The 18318-nt window shown below is 44.7% G+C and overlaps 1 protein-coding gene across 1 annotated transcript in view; it reads right to left on the reverse strand.

Moving 5' to 3' along the window:
- The window catches only part of NAF1 (nuclear assembly factor 1 ribonucleoprotein), a 108253-nt gene that overhangs the window by 89365 nt on the left and 570 nt on the right, over positions 1–18318 (reverse strand). Inside the window, exons 2-3 of the mRNA XM_078677007.1 lie at positions 13977–14476; positions 5178–5349 (exon numbers count right to left, since the gene is read on the reverse strand). Of these exons, the coding sequence (XP_078533133.1) occupies positions 5178–5349; positions 13977–14458 (654 nt within the window). The 5' untranslated portion in view covers positions 14459–14476. The remainder of the gene's footprint in view (positions 1–5177; positions 5350–13976; positions 14477–18318) is intronic.

The raw sequence follows: 18318 nt of genomic DNA on the forward strand, positions 1-18318 counted from the left end.
GTGGACCCAGAGTGCTCCCTCCCAATAGTTCTACACACCTTCGGAATTTGTGGATCCCATGGCTGTATCCATAAGTCAGTGGCGTTGCTACTCTCTGATGCTGAGCTAGGCCAGGATTTAAGATCCCTCCTCCTCCTCCCCCCCCCCACCCACCGCCCCAGTTAGCAGGGCAGGGGATTCAGGCAGGGGATTCATGGGAATCTACATAATAGAGAAAGGGGCCTATTTTTCCAACAAAACTAGAGCAGTGGGAAGGGTGGGAGGACGTTGGGGCTAGGGTGGAAAGGGATGACAGCCCATACCAACCTCTTAATGTATTATTGGGCCACACAGTTGCTGGTAATAAATGACTGGGCATTCTCGGCACAAGAGCCATCAATGATGGTAGAAAGCCCTGCAGCGGACCTAGAGTGCTATATTCGGAGGCTCTATGAAAAGAGGGGGATGGGTCTGCTGCCCCCACCAAGAGCCAGTGTCATGAAGATATCCAGATGGGAGACTCAGGCCCTGGGATTGCAGGTCAAATGTGAGCTACAGGTCCCCCTCCCCTCCAGTGCGACTCAGATCAGCCGAGTAGCCTGCGGGCAATAAAAGATTACAGGAAATGGAACACGCTGGGCATTTCCAAAATGAGGGACGTCTCGCGAGATGGAGACTTGACCCCTTCTCCTAACTACAAGCAGAATATGAACTAACGGGGAGCCAATTGCTTCTATACCAGCACCTGCGACACATGCTACAAGGATATGAGGCCCTCATGATAGACGTGACCGAAGAATATCCACAAGCATATAGGGTGCTGGACCCGACGACGAGCCATGGGATCTCACAAATTTACTCTGATCCAATTAAAGTTTTTCAACGCAGCATATTATACTAGAACCCAGCTATTCCAGATGGGGAGGATTTAAAACTATCAATGTCCAAGGGGCTTTGTCGTTTCCTGCAGGACATGCCGCACAGCCCTGACCTTTTAAACACTAGTTCTATATAAAGTGGAGCGAGCTAGAAAACATGCCTCATAAAGTTGATATTGGTTTGTTATAATACATGCTTACGTATGAAAACTTCATAAAAATAAAGAGATACATACAAAACAGCGAAAGCTGGAAGTCTACATAGAAAAAACTAAAAAGAAGCAGTGGAAAGACGGGAGAACAAATTTAGTGGATAACGAGGCTAACATCTACTATGGAAAACCCAGCATATGGTGAGGTTGCTGAGACGATTCTTGCTTTATCAATTCATGACTGGTTGTTAAAGAAATGCTCAGACCAGATGTGTTTATAAATTGCTGCCTTTCATCCGTACGGTAAGGAAAGTGTGAGGCTGATGGAATGTTAAATTGTGCAGCACATGCTTCCCCAGTTCCCTTTTCTAAAGTAGAACAACAAAAGCAGGACAACACAGAGCAGACAAGCAGTACAGGGAAACCGATTACCCTTATACATAGTATCCCATGGGTATTCACAAAAATTTTCCCAGGGGCCAAAATGTATTGTCTGTGGTGCCAGCAGGATGGGGGAGCAAAGGCCGGGGGAGGGGTAGGATGGGGGAGAGATTTAAGGTGGGGGTAAGTAAAGTGAAGCATGTACACTGTGGGCGAAGTGATCTGTGGAGTTTAGAGAGTTTCATTCCATACTGACCCAGTGCACCCTCACAGGTTAATGTCACAGTGTCTTTGCTCTTCTCCCATTGACTTTCTACTGAATCTGTCTTGTACTCTAGTTCTTGCAGGACTACGGAGTGTGACTGAGTATTCAATCAGCTTCTGTGAATCTTTGAGGAAGGTGTTGTATCGCTGGCTTTGGTTTGTCAATTCCATCCATGCTTTTTTCAACTTTAGTCTGGCCATGACGGGGTGATGGTCTGACGCCACTTCTGCTCCTCTCACCACTCTCACATCCTGCAGGGACCTCCAGCCTTCTTGGCAACGCAGACATGGTCAATCTGATTCTCCCTTGGATAGTCTGGTGACACTCATGTTGTCCTGTGTATTTTTTTCTGTGAGAAAACTCTACCACCTATCACTAGATTGCTCGAGGCACAGAAATCTGCAAGCCTTTCACCATTCTCATTCATGTTGCCAAGGCCATGGTGGCACAGGACTTCTTCGTACTCATTATTGTCGCTTCCAGTCTTGGCATGGAGGTTCCCCATCTGCATGGTGATGTCTCGCTCAAGGCATTACTCCAGAATGAAGTGGAGTTTGTTGTGAAACTTGTTTTTTCCTCATATTTGGTGTCATTTGTAGGTGCATAGCACTGAATAACATTTATGTTGATCCTCTTAATTTGTGTCGAAGGTTGCTGTGGGCCTCCCATCAAATCAGAGCTCTGTTGGCTGCTTGCGATTGCATCCGTGCTACTTCCCGAGTACATCTCTTCCTCAAAACCAGAATAAAGCAGTATTCCTCCTAGAGCCAGTCTTTTCTGTCCAGACTGTGTCCCTCTTGTCTCGTTAATGCCAAGAAGAGCAAAGTTGTATTTTTTCATCTCTGCTGCTACTTGGTCTGTCTTGCTCGTCTCGTACTTGGCCCTCAAGTTCCACATCCTGATGGTGATGGCCTTGGTCAAAAGCTGATGGATCAGCTGTTTGACTTTCAGGGATCTCTTTTGATTTGACCACAAGGAATCATAGTTCTCGGTGAATAAGATTCCTCTCTCCCGAAGGCCGGGATGTCATTTAGTTGACATTTCTGTGGTTAGGATTTTATTTGTTTCACATGGTGGAGTAGCTAACCCCACGCATAGCCCTCCTCCTTACGCAGCTGGGCTTGGGACTGGCCATGGTGGACTGAAAATCTCATTATGCCTTTAGTCTAATATGTAAACATTAGGAGTGCTTAGAAACAGGCCCGGTTAAGATAGCGAGTACTATAAAAAATCCTTCACTAAGACCTCAACAAGGTGTGCAATTCAATGAGGTGGGCAGTCACGAAAACCCTACCTCCACCGCTAGTCACGGGGAAGTGAGACGTTTTAGCCATGTCATTATGAGAATTGACATGCAATCCTCGCATTACCACCTTACCAAAATATACTGGTTGTAAAATCTCTATTTAAAGTATGGGCAAGTTTTAAAGCACAAAGGCATATTTTTGGTGAAAGTAGACCCAGAGTCTCGCCATCTGAACCACTCCCACCCCAATTATTGACTAAAGAGGAAGATGGAAACTATGGAACAAGAAGGCATGGCTTTAATTAACCTTTGCCTCCCACTCGTGACAAACTGTGGGCTCTTGGTTAATCACTTTCTAAACATATTTCTCTGCTCCCGTTTTAACAGATAGGGAAACTTAAATCAAACTAAACTCTGGTAGTAAGTAATAGCTAACAGAGCCGTAACACAACAATTATTTCGTTTTTATATTGAAATACACTTTTTTAAATTTTGAAGACTCATTTTTTACATGTTTGGTGCAAAATGTGTGTAAAAATGGATGCGTTTGCTAAGGATAAGTGTTAGTAGACACCTTATTTTCCTTTTACTTCAGTTAAAGTGTATACATATTTATCCATTTAACATCTTTCCACAAGTCAAGTGAACAGCAGCCCAGGGGACCACATCTAAATGGTCAGGAGAGCTGCAAACAGCCTTCGAGCAAAATTGAAGAATCCCTGTACTATCCACGTACTGCACACAGTAGGAGCTCAATGCACCATTGTACTTTTAGTGGATTCAACAACAATGTTGCATGAATCCTAACCAGATAACAGAAGAGCTCCGGACATAGGCAGATCATATGGACAGGTAGGAAGAACTGAAGGAGGCCTACTACAAATCTAGTCAGGCGGGAAAGAAGAAACAGGAAGGAAAACAGAAGGTGGGAGGGGCTGAAGCAACAGGAGCACAGTGGTGGCAGGGGGAGAAGCAAAACGGAGCATGGAGATAAAGGGGAGTAAGCACCACTAAGCATGGGGATAGAGGGGAAGAAGCACCACGAAGCATGGGGTGGGAGGGGAAGAAGCACCACAAAGCATGGAGTGGGAGGGGAAGAAGCACCACAAAGCATGGGGTGGGAGGGGAAGAAGCACCACAAAGCTAGGGGTGGGAGGAGAAGAAGCACCACAAAGCTAGGGGTGGGAGGGTAAGAAGCACCACAAAGCTAGGGGTGGGAGGGGAAGAAGCACCACAAAGCTAGGGGTGGTAGGGGAAGAAGCACCACAAAGCTAGGGGTGGTAGGGGAAGAAGCACCACAAAGCTAGGGGTGGTAGGGGAAGAAGCAACAAGGAGCATGGGGTGGGAGGGGAAGAAGCAACAAGGAGCATGGGGTGGGAGAGGAAGAAGCAACACAGAGTATGGGGTGGGAGGGGAAGAAGCAACAAGGAGCACGGGGTCGGAGGGGAAGAAGCAACAGCAACAAGGAGCACAGGGTTGGAGGGGAAGAAGCAACAAGGAGCACGGGAAGGAGAAGAAGCAACACAGATAAAGGTGGGGGTGGAAGGGGAAGAAACAAATATATAAAATAGTACCTGAATCACAGCGTGAGCAGTGGAAGGACCGAGTAGGTACACTAATCACACAAAATCAATCATTAGTTCATGCCCCACATGAAAGAAGACGCAGTGAATTCCAACATGAGCTGGTCAAAAAAGAAGCAGCAGAGAAGAGTTACAATGAAACCAATGGATGGTAAGCAATGGGCAGGCTTCACACTACGAATACCCCTTGCAGCGACAGCAACAGCAGGGTCAGCAGGGCAGACCTAAAAAATTAAAATATTTTTTTTTTCCTATGATGGAGCATCACATCAGCGGGGCTGCTTTACTGTCGCCGATCAAAGCTCTCAATAAATTCAGTGACACATTAATAGAAAGTCCCCATATGTATTTATGTAAATATTTTTTTAAGACAATAGACTGGTGAGACAGCTAATGTGGTCTTAAAGGCCAGACCTACAAAGAAACTTCACTCCGGGTAGGAAAGTGAACTTAAAGAACATACTATACTTCTAGAAAAGGAGCAACAGCGTAGAAAGCGCTGACTGGTAGAGAACCATCGTTTCTCACAAACGCTTCCACGAACGACTAGTGAACCCAAGTTTTGTGTAATGTTCAATACTTTAAAACTTCACTTAACTCATTGGATTACAAACCCTCCCAATTAGATTTGCCTTACTTTGTATGCATTAGGAAGTCTGTTACATAGTTTGACCACCAGAAACATTCACTTACGTTTAGATGTAATACTTCTTTGGGTGTGACAGGAAAGCCCTTGCCATCCTTTCCTGGTGTGTCCTCATCATCATCTCCATCCAATAATAGAGCAGACAAGGACACAGATGAGAAGGATGTAGATTCAGAGGAGGAAGACGATGAAGAAGAGGAAGAATCAGAGTTTGAATCACTACCAGAAAAATATAGTAAATATCAGCCATATCTTCAATTAAACTACAGAAATTGTAAACATATGGCCTACCAACAACAAGCTCTGATAAAACTTTCCTGGCACATCAAAACGCCTCCCACAAAGTCCAGCAGTTTAAGACCTGTAAGAAACTGCCTATTCATTGGCACAACACGACACCAAAAACATATTAATCAAATTTGCATCCTGAAAGTACAAATAACTTAGCGGAAAATAGTTCTCACACATTTTACCTAAGAGTTCGTGCTGCACAGCATGACATACTCCTGTCAATTCGCACTCCCAAGGTGTTCCCAGCTTTACTCACCACTTAAAAGCGTTTCTGTACTCAACAGATGATCGACATACTAAAAAACGTGTCACTTCTGAAAAAGGAAGCCTCACTGATTAAACTCCTGAAGGGACTTTCAGAAATCCTACGTCTCACTTAGCCTATAGAATTATGTGGATAACACATACAAAGTCTGTTTCCTCTCCAAAATATGCCCAAAAATCCCATGTCTCACATTTAGATTAACGTTTTAAACAGACATTGCACGCACACTAGCATTTCAGAGACGTTATTTCTTTAATAAGACAAAAAGATAAGGGCTATAACTTAATTTATTTAATAAATACAAATTTACACATCACAAATTTTGCCAGGATGTTACTATATTATAAAAGCATAAACGTCAACAACTAAATTTAACATTTCAAAAAGAAGACTACAATATAAATAAAGAAAACATATTTTAGACAATAGCAAACCAGGAGTCCAAAAAGAAACGTTTCCAATTGAGGCCTAAAACACAACAGGAAATTGACTAAACTGAGCAATTGGCTAAAAAAATCCAAAATGGAGAAACTGGTACTGAGAAAGTTTGCAGAGAGGTACATACCGTACAAAATGTGTCTCTCTTTACAAGAAGGGAGTCCTCATCCGGAGAATAGGTAGATGGACAAAGCCTTATAGCCCAGACAACACTGTGCTGGGCTAAGAATTAGAGTAAATGCTAGCAGAATTGGAGTAATCCTGTCAATCTGTTTAGTACTCACAAATGGGCATGCTAATAAAATAAACTGAGGGTGCAAACAGGTACTCTCGGGGAGACCTTGCAATAATGCATTTCCACTATCCACATGTAATAAAAGCAGAGCTTAAAAAACAAACCAGCATTTGCAATTCAAAGGTCTCGCATTCACATGAGTTTGAGCTATTGGCATTGTAAATGACAATGCCTTTTATTTAAGTTTTGGGTTTTAACCCCTTCCATGCTCACGACAGAATGGTTCAGTCACGAGCACAAGTTCTAGTGTGAGGAGCTTCCCCAACCTCCCCAGGCCGATTTTTGTATTTCATTAAAATGACTATCGCACGCATGGCTCGCTATAGTCATTACAATGAAATCAAAACTGAAACGTTTCGGTGCTTGTGGGGCTATCTCGGCCCCTCGAGCACTGAAAAAGATGAGGTATCGTTGGAGGGTGATCCCCCAAGCAGGGATCCATCCACTAGCACCAGACATGGACTGTGTGATTCCGGACGAAAAATGGATTAGTCACGTTAGCGCAGTATATGGTGGGGAGTGCATGGATTGTACCCTCAGTCCATCCGCTGCCCTAGAGACTATCCCCTTGAGCTTCAACACAGGAGAAGTGGAAAAAGCCATCCAGGATACTTCAAAGAACAAAGCACCAGGCCCTGATGGGGTGCCGGCCGATCTTTATAAATTTTCCCCCGGTCTTTGGGCAGGCGTTCTGACCAATGTATTTAATGCGGCCACCAGCAGCTTCCATCCATCTTCCTGGGCAACCTCCATTATCATCCCAATCTTCAAGAAAGGCAACCGGGATGACCCAGGCGGTTATAGGCCCATATCTCTCCTGGACTTTGCCGTTAAGATCCTAGGCAGAGTCTTGATAACTAAGCTGAGGGGGAGTATAGAGAAATGCGGTGGGCTGGCCGACATCCAATACGGGTTCAGGGAAAAGAGGGGCACAGTGGAACAGTGTTCCAACTTACACCTCTTGATCGCCAAGTATACGGTCGCCAAGGAGGGGTCCTTATTTCTAGCATTTATGGACCTCTCCTCGGCCTTCGATCTGGTGAACAGATCTAAGCTCTGGGCCATGCTGCTGAAGATTGGGATAGATGGGGCCCTGGTTAGATTCATGGCCTCTTTACATCAGGATTTGTCTGCTACGGTCAGGGTCACCAGTGAGGGAAGATGCAGTCCCCATTTTAAGTCCATGCGTGGGGTACGGCAGGGCTGCATATTAGCCCCCTATTGTTTACCATATATATCAACGGCCTGGGGAGGTGCCTGGAGGAGACTGGGGGGGGGGGGGGCGTCCCGCGTGTAGGAGAAGCTAAGATCCCTGCACTCCTATACGCAGACGACGCAGTCCTTATAGCCCGCACTGGTAACGCCCTACAGAGTTTGTTGCACACATTTGGTACATTCATGGACGGCTTGGATATGAAGGTCAATGCTGGCAAATCCCACACAACGATAGTTGGAGCACACAGGCGTAAAGGGATGACTAAAACCTTTAGATGCAAGGGCCAAGAGGTCTCCAGAACGGCAGTTTTTCCCTACCTGGGGGTGCTCTTCGACGAGAGGGGGTCGTGGGGCCCACAGGTTAGGGCAAAAAGTCTATCGTGACCAGGTCATCAGCAGCCCTTATGGCCTTTTCTAAAAGATTGGGGGCCAGGCCAATCAATGGAGGCCCTATTGAAGGTCTATAGTTCAAAATGTTTGTCAATCGCCATGTACAGTACCCCAATTTGGGGTTATGCACAGCTGGAACCTATTCAGAGAGCCGAAAATAGGTTCTTACGTTCATTATTGTCAGTCCCTCCATCAACCCCAACTTACTCCATTCACTCGGAGGTGGGTATGGACTATATAACAGACAGGCTTAACCTGGCTCCGCTGATTTACTGGCTAAGGACGTAGCTTAACAAGGAGGTAACCCTGAACCACTCTATTATGGAGGATGTTATGTCATTGGAGCACTGTAAAAAGATCCCTTGGTTGGATTATGTGAGGAAGTCTTTTCATCGGCTAGGAAGACCGGAACTTTTTTAATCCCCTCTATGCATAAGAATCACAGACGTAGTCTTGATCAAGAGGCAGTTTCTGACCCTGGCAAGATCTATCCGAGAGGAAAAAGAACTTCAGAAGCCCCCGGTGAGGTCTCATTATTTAACAAAATGTTTTACTGCCATGGAACCTTACCTTACTATAGTTAATAGACCTTTTCACAGGTTTCTCTTGACAAAACTTAGATTTAATTTGATTCATTACCAACTGGGAAATTATCCATCGTGGGCTAAGCCAGAGTCAGCCCACCCTTGCTCCTGTGACAATCACTCAATTCAGGACACCACGCATTTTGTCCTGTTTTGTCCATTGTTCTTAGTGCCCCGAAAGAAATACTTAATTCCAATTTTAAGGGAGGCTGGCTTTAAACAAGTTAAACCGGCACTCCTTTATCTACAGTCTATGAGCACCACCCGCACAATATTCTGTATGGGAAGTTTCTTGGCCGCAGCAGTGCGCATTAAAGATAAACATGTACTCATCGACAGTACCTAATGATTCCCCTTTACTGTAGATTACATTGACATTTTGCACAGCCTTCTGCTCTTGCAGATATTTCCCTAATCAGTTGTTTTTAAGGATGTATTGTAATACTTTTGGATATGTATTTTAATTTTTTTAAATATGATCGTAGCTGAAGCAATTTGTAAAATGTACTTAGGCACTTTATGTATGGAATGTCTTTTTATGGTTTTCTTTTAAATCGAATAAAGTATTTTGACTGACTAACACTAGCACTAGGGAGGGGGGAGCGGCCCTTTGGGCAAAGGCCTTTGCTCCCCCAATTTTCTTTTGGGCACAACAGTCATTCTGCCTCCCCCTGGGGGGGCAGAAAGCCCATTAGACACCAGGGATGTCTTTTTATTGATGTTGGGGTGGGTGGCTGCCCAAAAAGGGCTTGGCAATGCCCCCACCTCCCCCCACATAAATGTCACTCTTTCCCCCCCTACCTCCCCCAGGGTTCAGATGGGGCAGTAGCCTCCAATCTGCCCCACCGGAGGAGCAGAAAGACCACTAGACACTAGGGATATTTTTTTTTTTTATTAGGTCTCTCTGAGGGGGAAACCTGTGTACCCCTCTGTATTTCCATTTCCCAGTCCCAACTCGTGAGTTCGGGAAATGCACCCTTTAAGAGTTTGACTACATAGTCCCTGGGATTACCTCCTTCTGCCCCTTCTGGAATCCACAATGTTCTCAGATTGTTTCTCCTTTGTCTGTTCTCATGCTCCTCCAACTTCCACATCATCTCTGTAAGCTTGGGGTCTTTGGAGGTACTCAAAGTTTATAGTTCTGCAACCTCCAGTTCAAGGGTTTCGGTCCGTGCCTCCACGCAGGTCAAACAGTCAGATCTCGGAACAGGTTTTACTTATTTACCTGACAGCACCCTGCAGTTTCGTAGAAGCTTGTCGTGCCAGTCTGCTATCCGTCCATATCTCCGCCTGCATTTGCTTGATCGTGGGCAAAATCAGGGAGGGTGAAGGCTCCAGTGCTGTGTAGTTCCAGGTTATCGGGGCTGATGCCCGGGAGGGGGAGGGTGGGGCATCCTCCGTGACCAGTTATGAATTGTCAAGGATTTGTACTGCGGAATAATTCCATCGGAGCATGGGGGTCTCTTTCCTGGGAGAATCTACACAGCTTTTACTTGTTTTTTTGTCACTTGCCATCTGTTTCTTTTTCAGACTTGTAGATCTTTTTCTTAATTTTCGAGCCTCCGGGTCTCTTCTTTCAGCTAGCAAAGACAACAGATTCATCCAGTGAGCTGCTACTAGACGAGATGGACAGCGTGGAAGTTGAGGAGCCTAATTTGGGCATGGAGGAGTCCAATTCATCAGTTAAAGAGAAAAATGTCTCTCCGCCGCCCATAAAATCAGGTGAGGACAACGGCCTAGGGTCCCCCAGAGAGCCACAGCCTAATAAGATTGAGTCTGATTTAGTTGGTTGGGAGGAAGGGGAAATCCATTGTCTCCTAAGATAAGCAGTCTCAATGGTTCTGAACTGCATTTCTCCCCTACATTGACTATCAGGGTGCCTGCAAATGTATCCTCAACTTATTTTGGACTTCTGGAGGAGTCTGCCACAATCTCAGGCACCTCCTCCGGCACATGGCGGAAGCAGATGCTGTGACTGGTAGGGGCAGCGGTAACCTTATCCTGATTTTTTAGGGACCTAGGAAGTTTTAGTGGAAAAAGGTCAGAAATTGCTGGTTACCCTTTCACAACTGCCATCCAACTATTCTCCTAGAGTCGATCGCTTGCCAATGATAGCAATTTATTCATCCCCTCTCTTCTTGTTACTTGATTCCGTGCCAGCCTCCTTAGGATTTTCATGATGCATGCTGGGCTTCGTAGTCCCAACAGAGGATGGACCAGCAGCTATGGCCATAGCATTCTGGAGTCTCACCTTTGAGGTCTTAGACCCTCTGTCGGCCATTGGTGAGACAGGATTAACCTGTCCAGCAATAGCCGTGAGGCACACCTGCCTCAGCTTCTCTCCAGGGGCAGAGCAGGGCACCGTAGACAACAGCCAACACCGCTCGGCGTCTCCATCCAGCAGTCCGCCTCAAGAGCGCACAGCTGAGACGGTCCGTAGAACTCCAGGCAATCCCGAAAAGCCACGGACCCTCCAGCATCACTCGCCCGCTTTCCAGCATCGCACTGCCGCTCAAGAGTATGTATGTATGTATGTATGTATGTATGTATGTATGTATTGCGACTTATATAGCGCACGTATCACCCGAAGGTATCAAGGCGCTTGCTTAGGGAACCCGTCCTGGTATTCCCCTGTGAGATACCCCGGCAGGGTATCCACAAGGTGAAAGCCAGGTATCCCGCCGCGAGGGGCCGTAGTGGAGATTAAGCAAGCTATTGCCCAGAGTCGCAGAGTGTGACCCCGTGAGTCGAGTAGGCACCGGAGCGAGAATTGTCGAGTCCGTGGAATTTTGAGCCCGAGACCCGCCGAGGCGGGGAATCGAACCCTGGTCCACGGCCGATCTCAGCTTCCGGGTCTGCCGCCTCTAACCACTGAGCCACGCTTCTCCACACCATGATCAGACAAAAGGTGAGGGGGGGACCTCCGAGGTATCGAGCAGCTAGTCAGATGCCATCTTGCCCGGTGATCCCAAAGGGCTTTTTTTTAATTATACAAAAAAGAAAAGAAAAAAAAAAATCGGCTGTCAAACTGAGCAATTTTATGGTGTTCTGGCACTTATTTTATCTGATTTTAATATTTTGGTGTTTTAATGTATGAAATAAGTGTTTTTAATCTGTGATTAATTGTTTTATGTTTTTGATTATTGATTTTGTACATACTATTATGGCTGTTTTGTTTGGTTGAAGTAAAGATCTAATGATTGAAAGAATGCACTAGTGTTAAGTTCACCAGTCCCTTGTCCTCCAACGCTAACTAATGTAAAGTAAGCAAATCCAACACTATTTAAAATTAGTCTAGGGTCTATGGAATTCGTGGGAAAAGCAAACCCTCTGAATGTCAGTCCTGTAACCCACAGGTGTTCTTTCCCCAGCCCTGAAATGACATGTCATTCCTGAGGAAACGCCAATTGACCTGAAAGGTTTTCATTTTCACAATAGTGACAAAGACGGGGTGGGGGCTGTCTGCTATCGTTTGGCAAGTACTATAGCAGGTGTTGAAGACATCTATATGGCGGTAGGATTTGATTTCATGCATTGGTGTTTTTTTTTAAGCATAGGCGCAAAACATTGAAGAAGCCCAGTAACTTTGCATTCTGGCTAGGACAGCGAGTGAGAGTAAATGTAAAAAAGAATCTGACAAAAATAAAAAAAATTATGAATAGTTAAAATATATCATTTGAAGAACAATTACTATTCACCATCAAGTAAGGATTCAAGGAACACAAAATATGACTCTCAGCATGTGGGCATGTTACATTGATGGATTGACCGGTCTCAACCCATGGTCAAGTAAAACCTAAATTCTGAACAGTCAAAACGGCGATTCAGCAGAGACTGCATCAGTGGTAAGGAAGTGAGAATAGAAGAGCTGCTGCCCACAGCAGCATCACAAATGAAAAGCAAGGACAGCTTAAGCTGGAGCCTTGCATTTGTGGGTCATATTCGATGGCCTGACTTGAGAAGACACAGTGGATTTGAGTGAGAACCCATCTGTCTGCCTTAATAGGAACACACTATCCCCCAGATTCATCAATGTCCCGATTTGCGAGTCCTTAATAGCGATTATAAAGGAATCGCTATTAAGGACTCGCAAAACGGGATTCATGAAGAAATCGCACAATTAAATGCGATTTCTCCTGCTTCCTTATTTGCGATTCGCTAATTGCTAATCGCAAATAAGGAAAAATAAGGAATGACTCCCCATTCATTCCTATGGGCCAATGGGGAGTCATTCCTTATTTGCGATTAGCAATTAGCGAATCGCAAATAAGGAAGCGATTTCAAGGGTGCCAGGGTGTCCAAAGGACACCCTGTAGCACCCCTGAAATGCAAGTGTACACAGGTGTTACACACACACGTCCTTTGGACATGTGTGTGCGCAACATGCAACTTAGAAAAATGCACTTTAGTGCATTTTTCTAAGGTTTCGCTATTTACCACGAAGTTACACTTCGCAGTAAATAGCGGCCCCATATTGCGAAATCGCAATTTTATAAATGTTCATGAATAGCATTTAAGGAATCTCTAATTGAGATTCTTCGCAATTTTGCGATGTCTGTAATTGCGATTTTTGCATTTGGGATGATGAATCCCAAATGCAAAAATAGCGCTCGCAAAGGGCCGGATTCTCAGAATCTGGCCCTTTGCGAGCCGATTTCACGTTGATGAATCTGGCCGTATAACCCTAAACCTCTGAATACAACCAAGCCCCTTATCCATCCTTCTTCACTTTATCTAAGTGAAGAGGAGACTAAAACCTAGTACCGGATACCTAGAAAGGGAGAAACTTGCTCCAGTGCAAACCCTACGAGAAAGATAAAGAGGACCGGTGAGCTCACCATAGGGAGGGATATCAGAAGAAAGCTGACCTATAGAGACCTTGAAACCAAGGATGTGATTTGAAACGACGGATTGTACCCATCTGTTTTGGGATAAACTGAACTTATAAATAAATATTGACACTGCAAAGGATGCTTGGTGCCTAACTTGTCAATTCTTTCATAAAGAATATATCATATTCATAGAGTAGCTGAAAATAGGGAATGTTTCTACAGATTTTAAGAACAAGTATGTTGGACTATGTCCAGCAGGAGTTGCATAAGTGAGCAAGCACTAGGATTGTAGGCCAACTAGTATGTAAAGTTTGACCGATTTTATGGGAGTCATCAAGATTACATTTGCACCTTTAAAAAGATGTGTTTGCTCACAAATATGTAAAAGACCCCTAACTTGCTCAATCTTAGGCAGGTACCCTTATTGCTGAGGTGTTGTGACTGCAGAGATACAATAAATACACAGGTAATGAAGGCAAAATGTGAACAAGAATGTCGTAGCAAAACATTATGTAAGTAAATAATGCTCAACTAACCTGTCAGAAGAAGAATCTTCAGATGAAAGTAGTTCCGTTTTGATTTGTATGGGTACAAAATCGTATCCTGGAGCATGGTGTGTTACAGCTGAGAGAACATCATCAGAATTCCTCTGGGACCCATTTTCGGAGTATAGACCACTCAATTGAAACTCCACCACCTTCTTAGAATTCTCATCTCCTGCTGTTGAAATACCTTCCTTAAGCTGGTTTTCCCAAGCCATTATTTCAGGGACTATGTCTCCAAGTGCTTCCTTGCTGTTAGTTTTTGTAATTTCTATTTGTAATTTATGCAGTTGATCTGAGCCATTGCAGTCGTTTGTGTATTGGTTGGTTATGGAAATCATGTCATCCTGGACAGTGCTAGAATCAAATATAGAGGGTATATTCTGTTCAAGCACCAGGAATTCAGTGCTTTCGGTTTGCGTTTGCTCATCAGGTCCAACATTCTCAGATGACTCTGCCACCAGGTTCATTTCCATAACGCACTCTAAAATGTCCTGAAAAATATTCAAAATAAAAGTATGAAAAACTTAAGCGTTGACACATTGCAGTTTTGTATGTTCTTTGCAGTGGATGAATTAGGAGAAGAAAAGTAATGTCCAAGACGTTTAGGATTTCAAATCATCATTTTTAAACCATCCTAAGAGCAGGAAAATTGCCAGTGAGCATTGCATTATTACACCATACACAAAATCATACACTACTTAAATACAGTCACAGTAAGAATATGTGTTTCGTGCCAGTACCACTGCCCAAGGAAATTTATTGCACAATCCAAGAATTTAGGTCTCTCATCAGTAAACTGTGTCTATCATATCCAGAGCAGGAGCTGCTCACTGCTTTCATGACAGGCTACATCACAACTCAAAAAACCATTCCCTACCTCACAGAAATTGTGTGCCTAGCATTTACTTTATTATACAATGGCACACAAGTATGTCGACTGGGCATCTTCTTTAGGTAAAAGAGCTCTGACATGGCTGTCAGACCTGTCAGCCCTTTGGGTGGCCCTTCCTTGTTTTTTTCCCTTTTTGCCTCCCATTTTCTTTTTGTCCACTACATTTTTTTGGTGTTGACCTTAATTAATTAACCATGAAGCGCAGGTGCTCCTCTAAAATGAGGGAAGAGTCGGTGCTCAACACAAAATGGTGGCCTGACCAGATTACCTCATAGCCTGGGGCCATAAGGTTGTCATGAGGGGTTCCAGAACCTTCTGGTCCACTCTAGACACTCTTGGCCCAGGCTATAAAAGGTGGAATGTTGGGCGGCCATTTTAGATTTTGGTGTGAGGATTGGGGTCAGTCAGGAGCTGCGGCTTTGGGAAGGAGAGGTTGGCGCATTGAGGGGGGAATTGACTGTCTGCGGGCCTGCTACCCTTCTCTGATGGCGCCCCCTCCTGTCTGATGACCTAGCCCTGTCTTTATTCTTGACCCCAGGGCGAGTTTCCCCTCTGGTACCCCCCTACCCTCTGAAGAGAACCCTGGGTCAGCCTGGTGAGTGGAAGACCGTTGAGCCAGGAGTTGGAGGGTGTGGGCAACTGCCACGTTAGGGACCCAAGTTCGTTGTCTTAGTTTTACTCATCCTGGCTGCCGTCCCAAAACCTTGAAGAAACTGCACTTCAGGCTATTCCCCTAAGCCTGCTGTGGAGTTGACTTTGTAGGAGGTTCGTTATATAAAAACGGATCCTGGGCGGCACAGCGCTTTTCGCGCTCACCTGTTCTCACCGCTACTGGTCTGAAGTCCGCTGCGGAGAGGAGCGTGCAATTTGCGCTTCCTTGCGCTCTGAGGTGGCCGGCATCAGCGTGAGGCAGCAGAGCTGCTTCTACGAGGGTTGCCCAGCAACGGAGGCCCAGCGAAGCCCCGCCCGATGAGTAAGGAGGAGGCGAGGAAGGTGAGGGGCGGGCTGAGAGGCGAGGCCGGGCCAGAACGTACTCTTCCCCGTGTGGAAGGCTGAGGGTGCGGAAGTCGTAGAAGAAGGGGGAAAGCCAGAAACGACCCCCCATCTGACAGGACTGCAGTGTGAGACCAGTAACCGGAGCTCTACGACCAGAGGAGAGGCTCGGTAGAGTACACTGCACGTTCCGGTCTATCCGACAGACTTGACATTATCAAAGTAAGTCGGGAATTCTTTTTAGGTGGAGGGAGGAGACTCAGTCCATCGTAGTTCTTGCTGGGTGGTATCCTTGATAGCTGGTCAAGGGGACATTGAGACTGTGGGGCTTGCTGTTTAAAACCCCAGCACATTTCCAGCACCGGCAGGAGCGCCCAATTGAAAAGGTAAAGATAAAGAAAAATAAACTCCACTTTCCAATCATCATTTAACCTCTTTCCTTGAACAGACGGCAAATGCGTCAAGATAAAAACAAAGATTTAATGGCATCTTTATTGCTCATTCACTTTCTGAATGAACAGAACACCTGTCCCTTTGCAGCTTAAGTTCACTGCCAGATGGGAATAGTAGGTGCTAAAAATAGCTCATTTGCGAGTGGGCAAGTAGATTTTTGGAGGCCTGATCTTACTGAAATGGTGCGGTTATCTATAAATAAGGCGCACAATCATTATCCACTCATGCTAAATCGTGAACACTTATGCGTATAATGTGGCTACACATTGCATCAGTGGGAGCCTATGTCACCATGTGCTGAAGCTGCTTTGGAGACTTGTGGGAAAAAAGGAGAGACATGGCCTGACTCAAGGTAATTGAGCCACTCCCCATGATTAAGGTAGCCCCATGCCACTCTCACCTGTAGAGCATTGGTGAAATAGAGAACTGAACATGCATCGCACTTGCCAACTTTTTCTCACCTAGATTTCACAGCGGTACAACAGAGTGCCTCATTATCAGACCATCTTAATTCTTTAAAAACATTCAGGGGCATATTTATTAAAAAAATGCACAGCTACCCACCTTGCTTCGTTGCATGTTAGGGAAAGAGCAGCAATGTCCCATATTGAACATAATACGACAAATTCCTTTCTTTTTCCAGCACTGGCGCATAATGCGCTGCCTAGTGCAAAAGCAGGCACCCTTGCACCATGGTGCTTGTGTTGAAAGCAGGATTGTTTTTGTATAGGAAGGGACCACCAAGGCATTTATCTCTTTGTAGGTGTGCTGCAGAATGCAGAACATATAGAAGGAGGAAAATACAGAGGAGAAATACAAATATTTCTCTTTGTTATGCCACCCCAGCGGATGTGCAGCATTTTCAAGCATTCCTAGGTCTTCCTGTAATGAAAAATGTGGGAATGCACCAAAACCCCTAGGTGTTGTATCGGAACACCCAAGCACCACACATGGAAATCTTCCCTGAGGCAGAGTAACAACACAGCACTGCGATGCAGAACTATATTTATAAAACCACTCAGAGCTATGCAAGGGGCCTTGAAAGGCTTCATAAATCTACCTTATTAGCCATGTTGCTCTTGTGCCCTGTCACGTGGTGCAAAGGCGATACAACTAATTGGTAAATATGGCCCTCAGCTCTATCTTACACTTTTTCAAAAAGTGTTTACAATTTTCAGATGATGTTCCTGTAGAAGGTTCATGAAACATATAGAACAGTGTATCCTCTGAGTTGGTTATAGGTGTCTGTGTTAGTTTAAAGTTGAGAGTTGGTGCTTATTTTGGGGCACAATAGAAAGCGGTGTTGCGGAGGCTGAAGGAAGTGACTGTTTCTCACAGTGCATGACGTAGGTCAAATAAAAGCATACAGTATTGTTCTTATATATGCGAACATTTGTGATTACTACTTTATATGATAGTGTGTGAAGTAGTAATACACAGATTATGAAATATTGATAGCAAGGGAAGTAAATGTGTTGCAGAGGGGGTAGTGATATCTGGTACCAAAGGCCATACAAGTAGTGAATGCAGGACAGAGTGGAAAAAACAGTGATGAAGAAGAAAGAGAGGACACGTAAGCTATACAGATTAAGGATTTCAAAAAGATGAGGAGAATAGGGACTTAAGTCTCAAACAGTGAAAGACAGCAGTAGAATGCAATGTGAAGGGAGGGCAGGAGTGAACAGACAGAGAAACTTTGAAAAGCTGAAATATTTTCAAATATAATCACAACAAAATAGTATTACTCATTTAGCTGATACTATTAACAACTAATGGACATGTCAACAGGTTGTTTTCAGAATGTTTATTTTGATGATGTGCTTAGACGTAATAATAGCAAATTCACCCAAAGCATGCAAATACTAGTTACTGCTTCGATTTAATTGCTATAAAGTGTTACTCAATTTATCACACATTTGACAAGTGTATGTCACTCATGAGCACACTGGAGCCACCAAAATGTCACACATAAGTAATCTGAAAACTTGCCAGCTG

This window comes from Lissotriton helveticus, chromosome 2_1 (genome assembly GCF_964261635.1).
Source record: "Lissotriton helveticus chromosome 2_1, aLisHel1.1, whole genome shotgun sequence".
Lineage (NCBI taxonomy): Eukaryota > Metazoa > Chordata > Amphibia > Caudata > Salamandridae > Lissotriton > Lissotriton helveticus.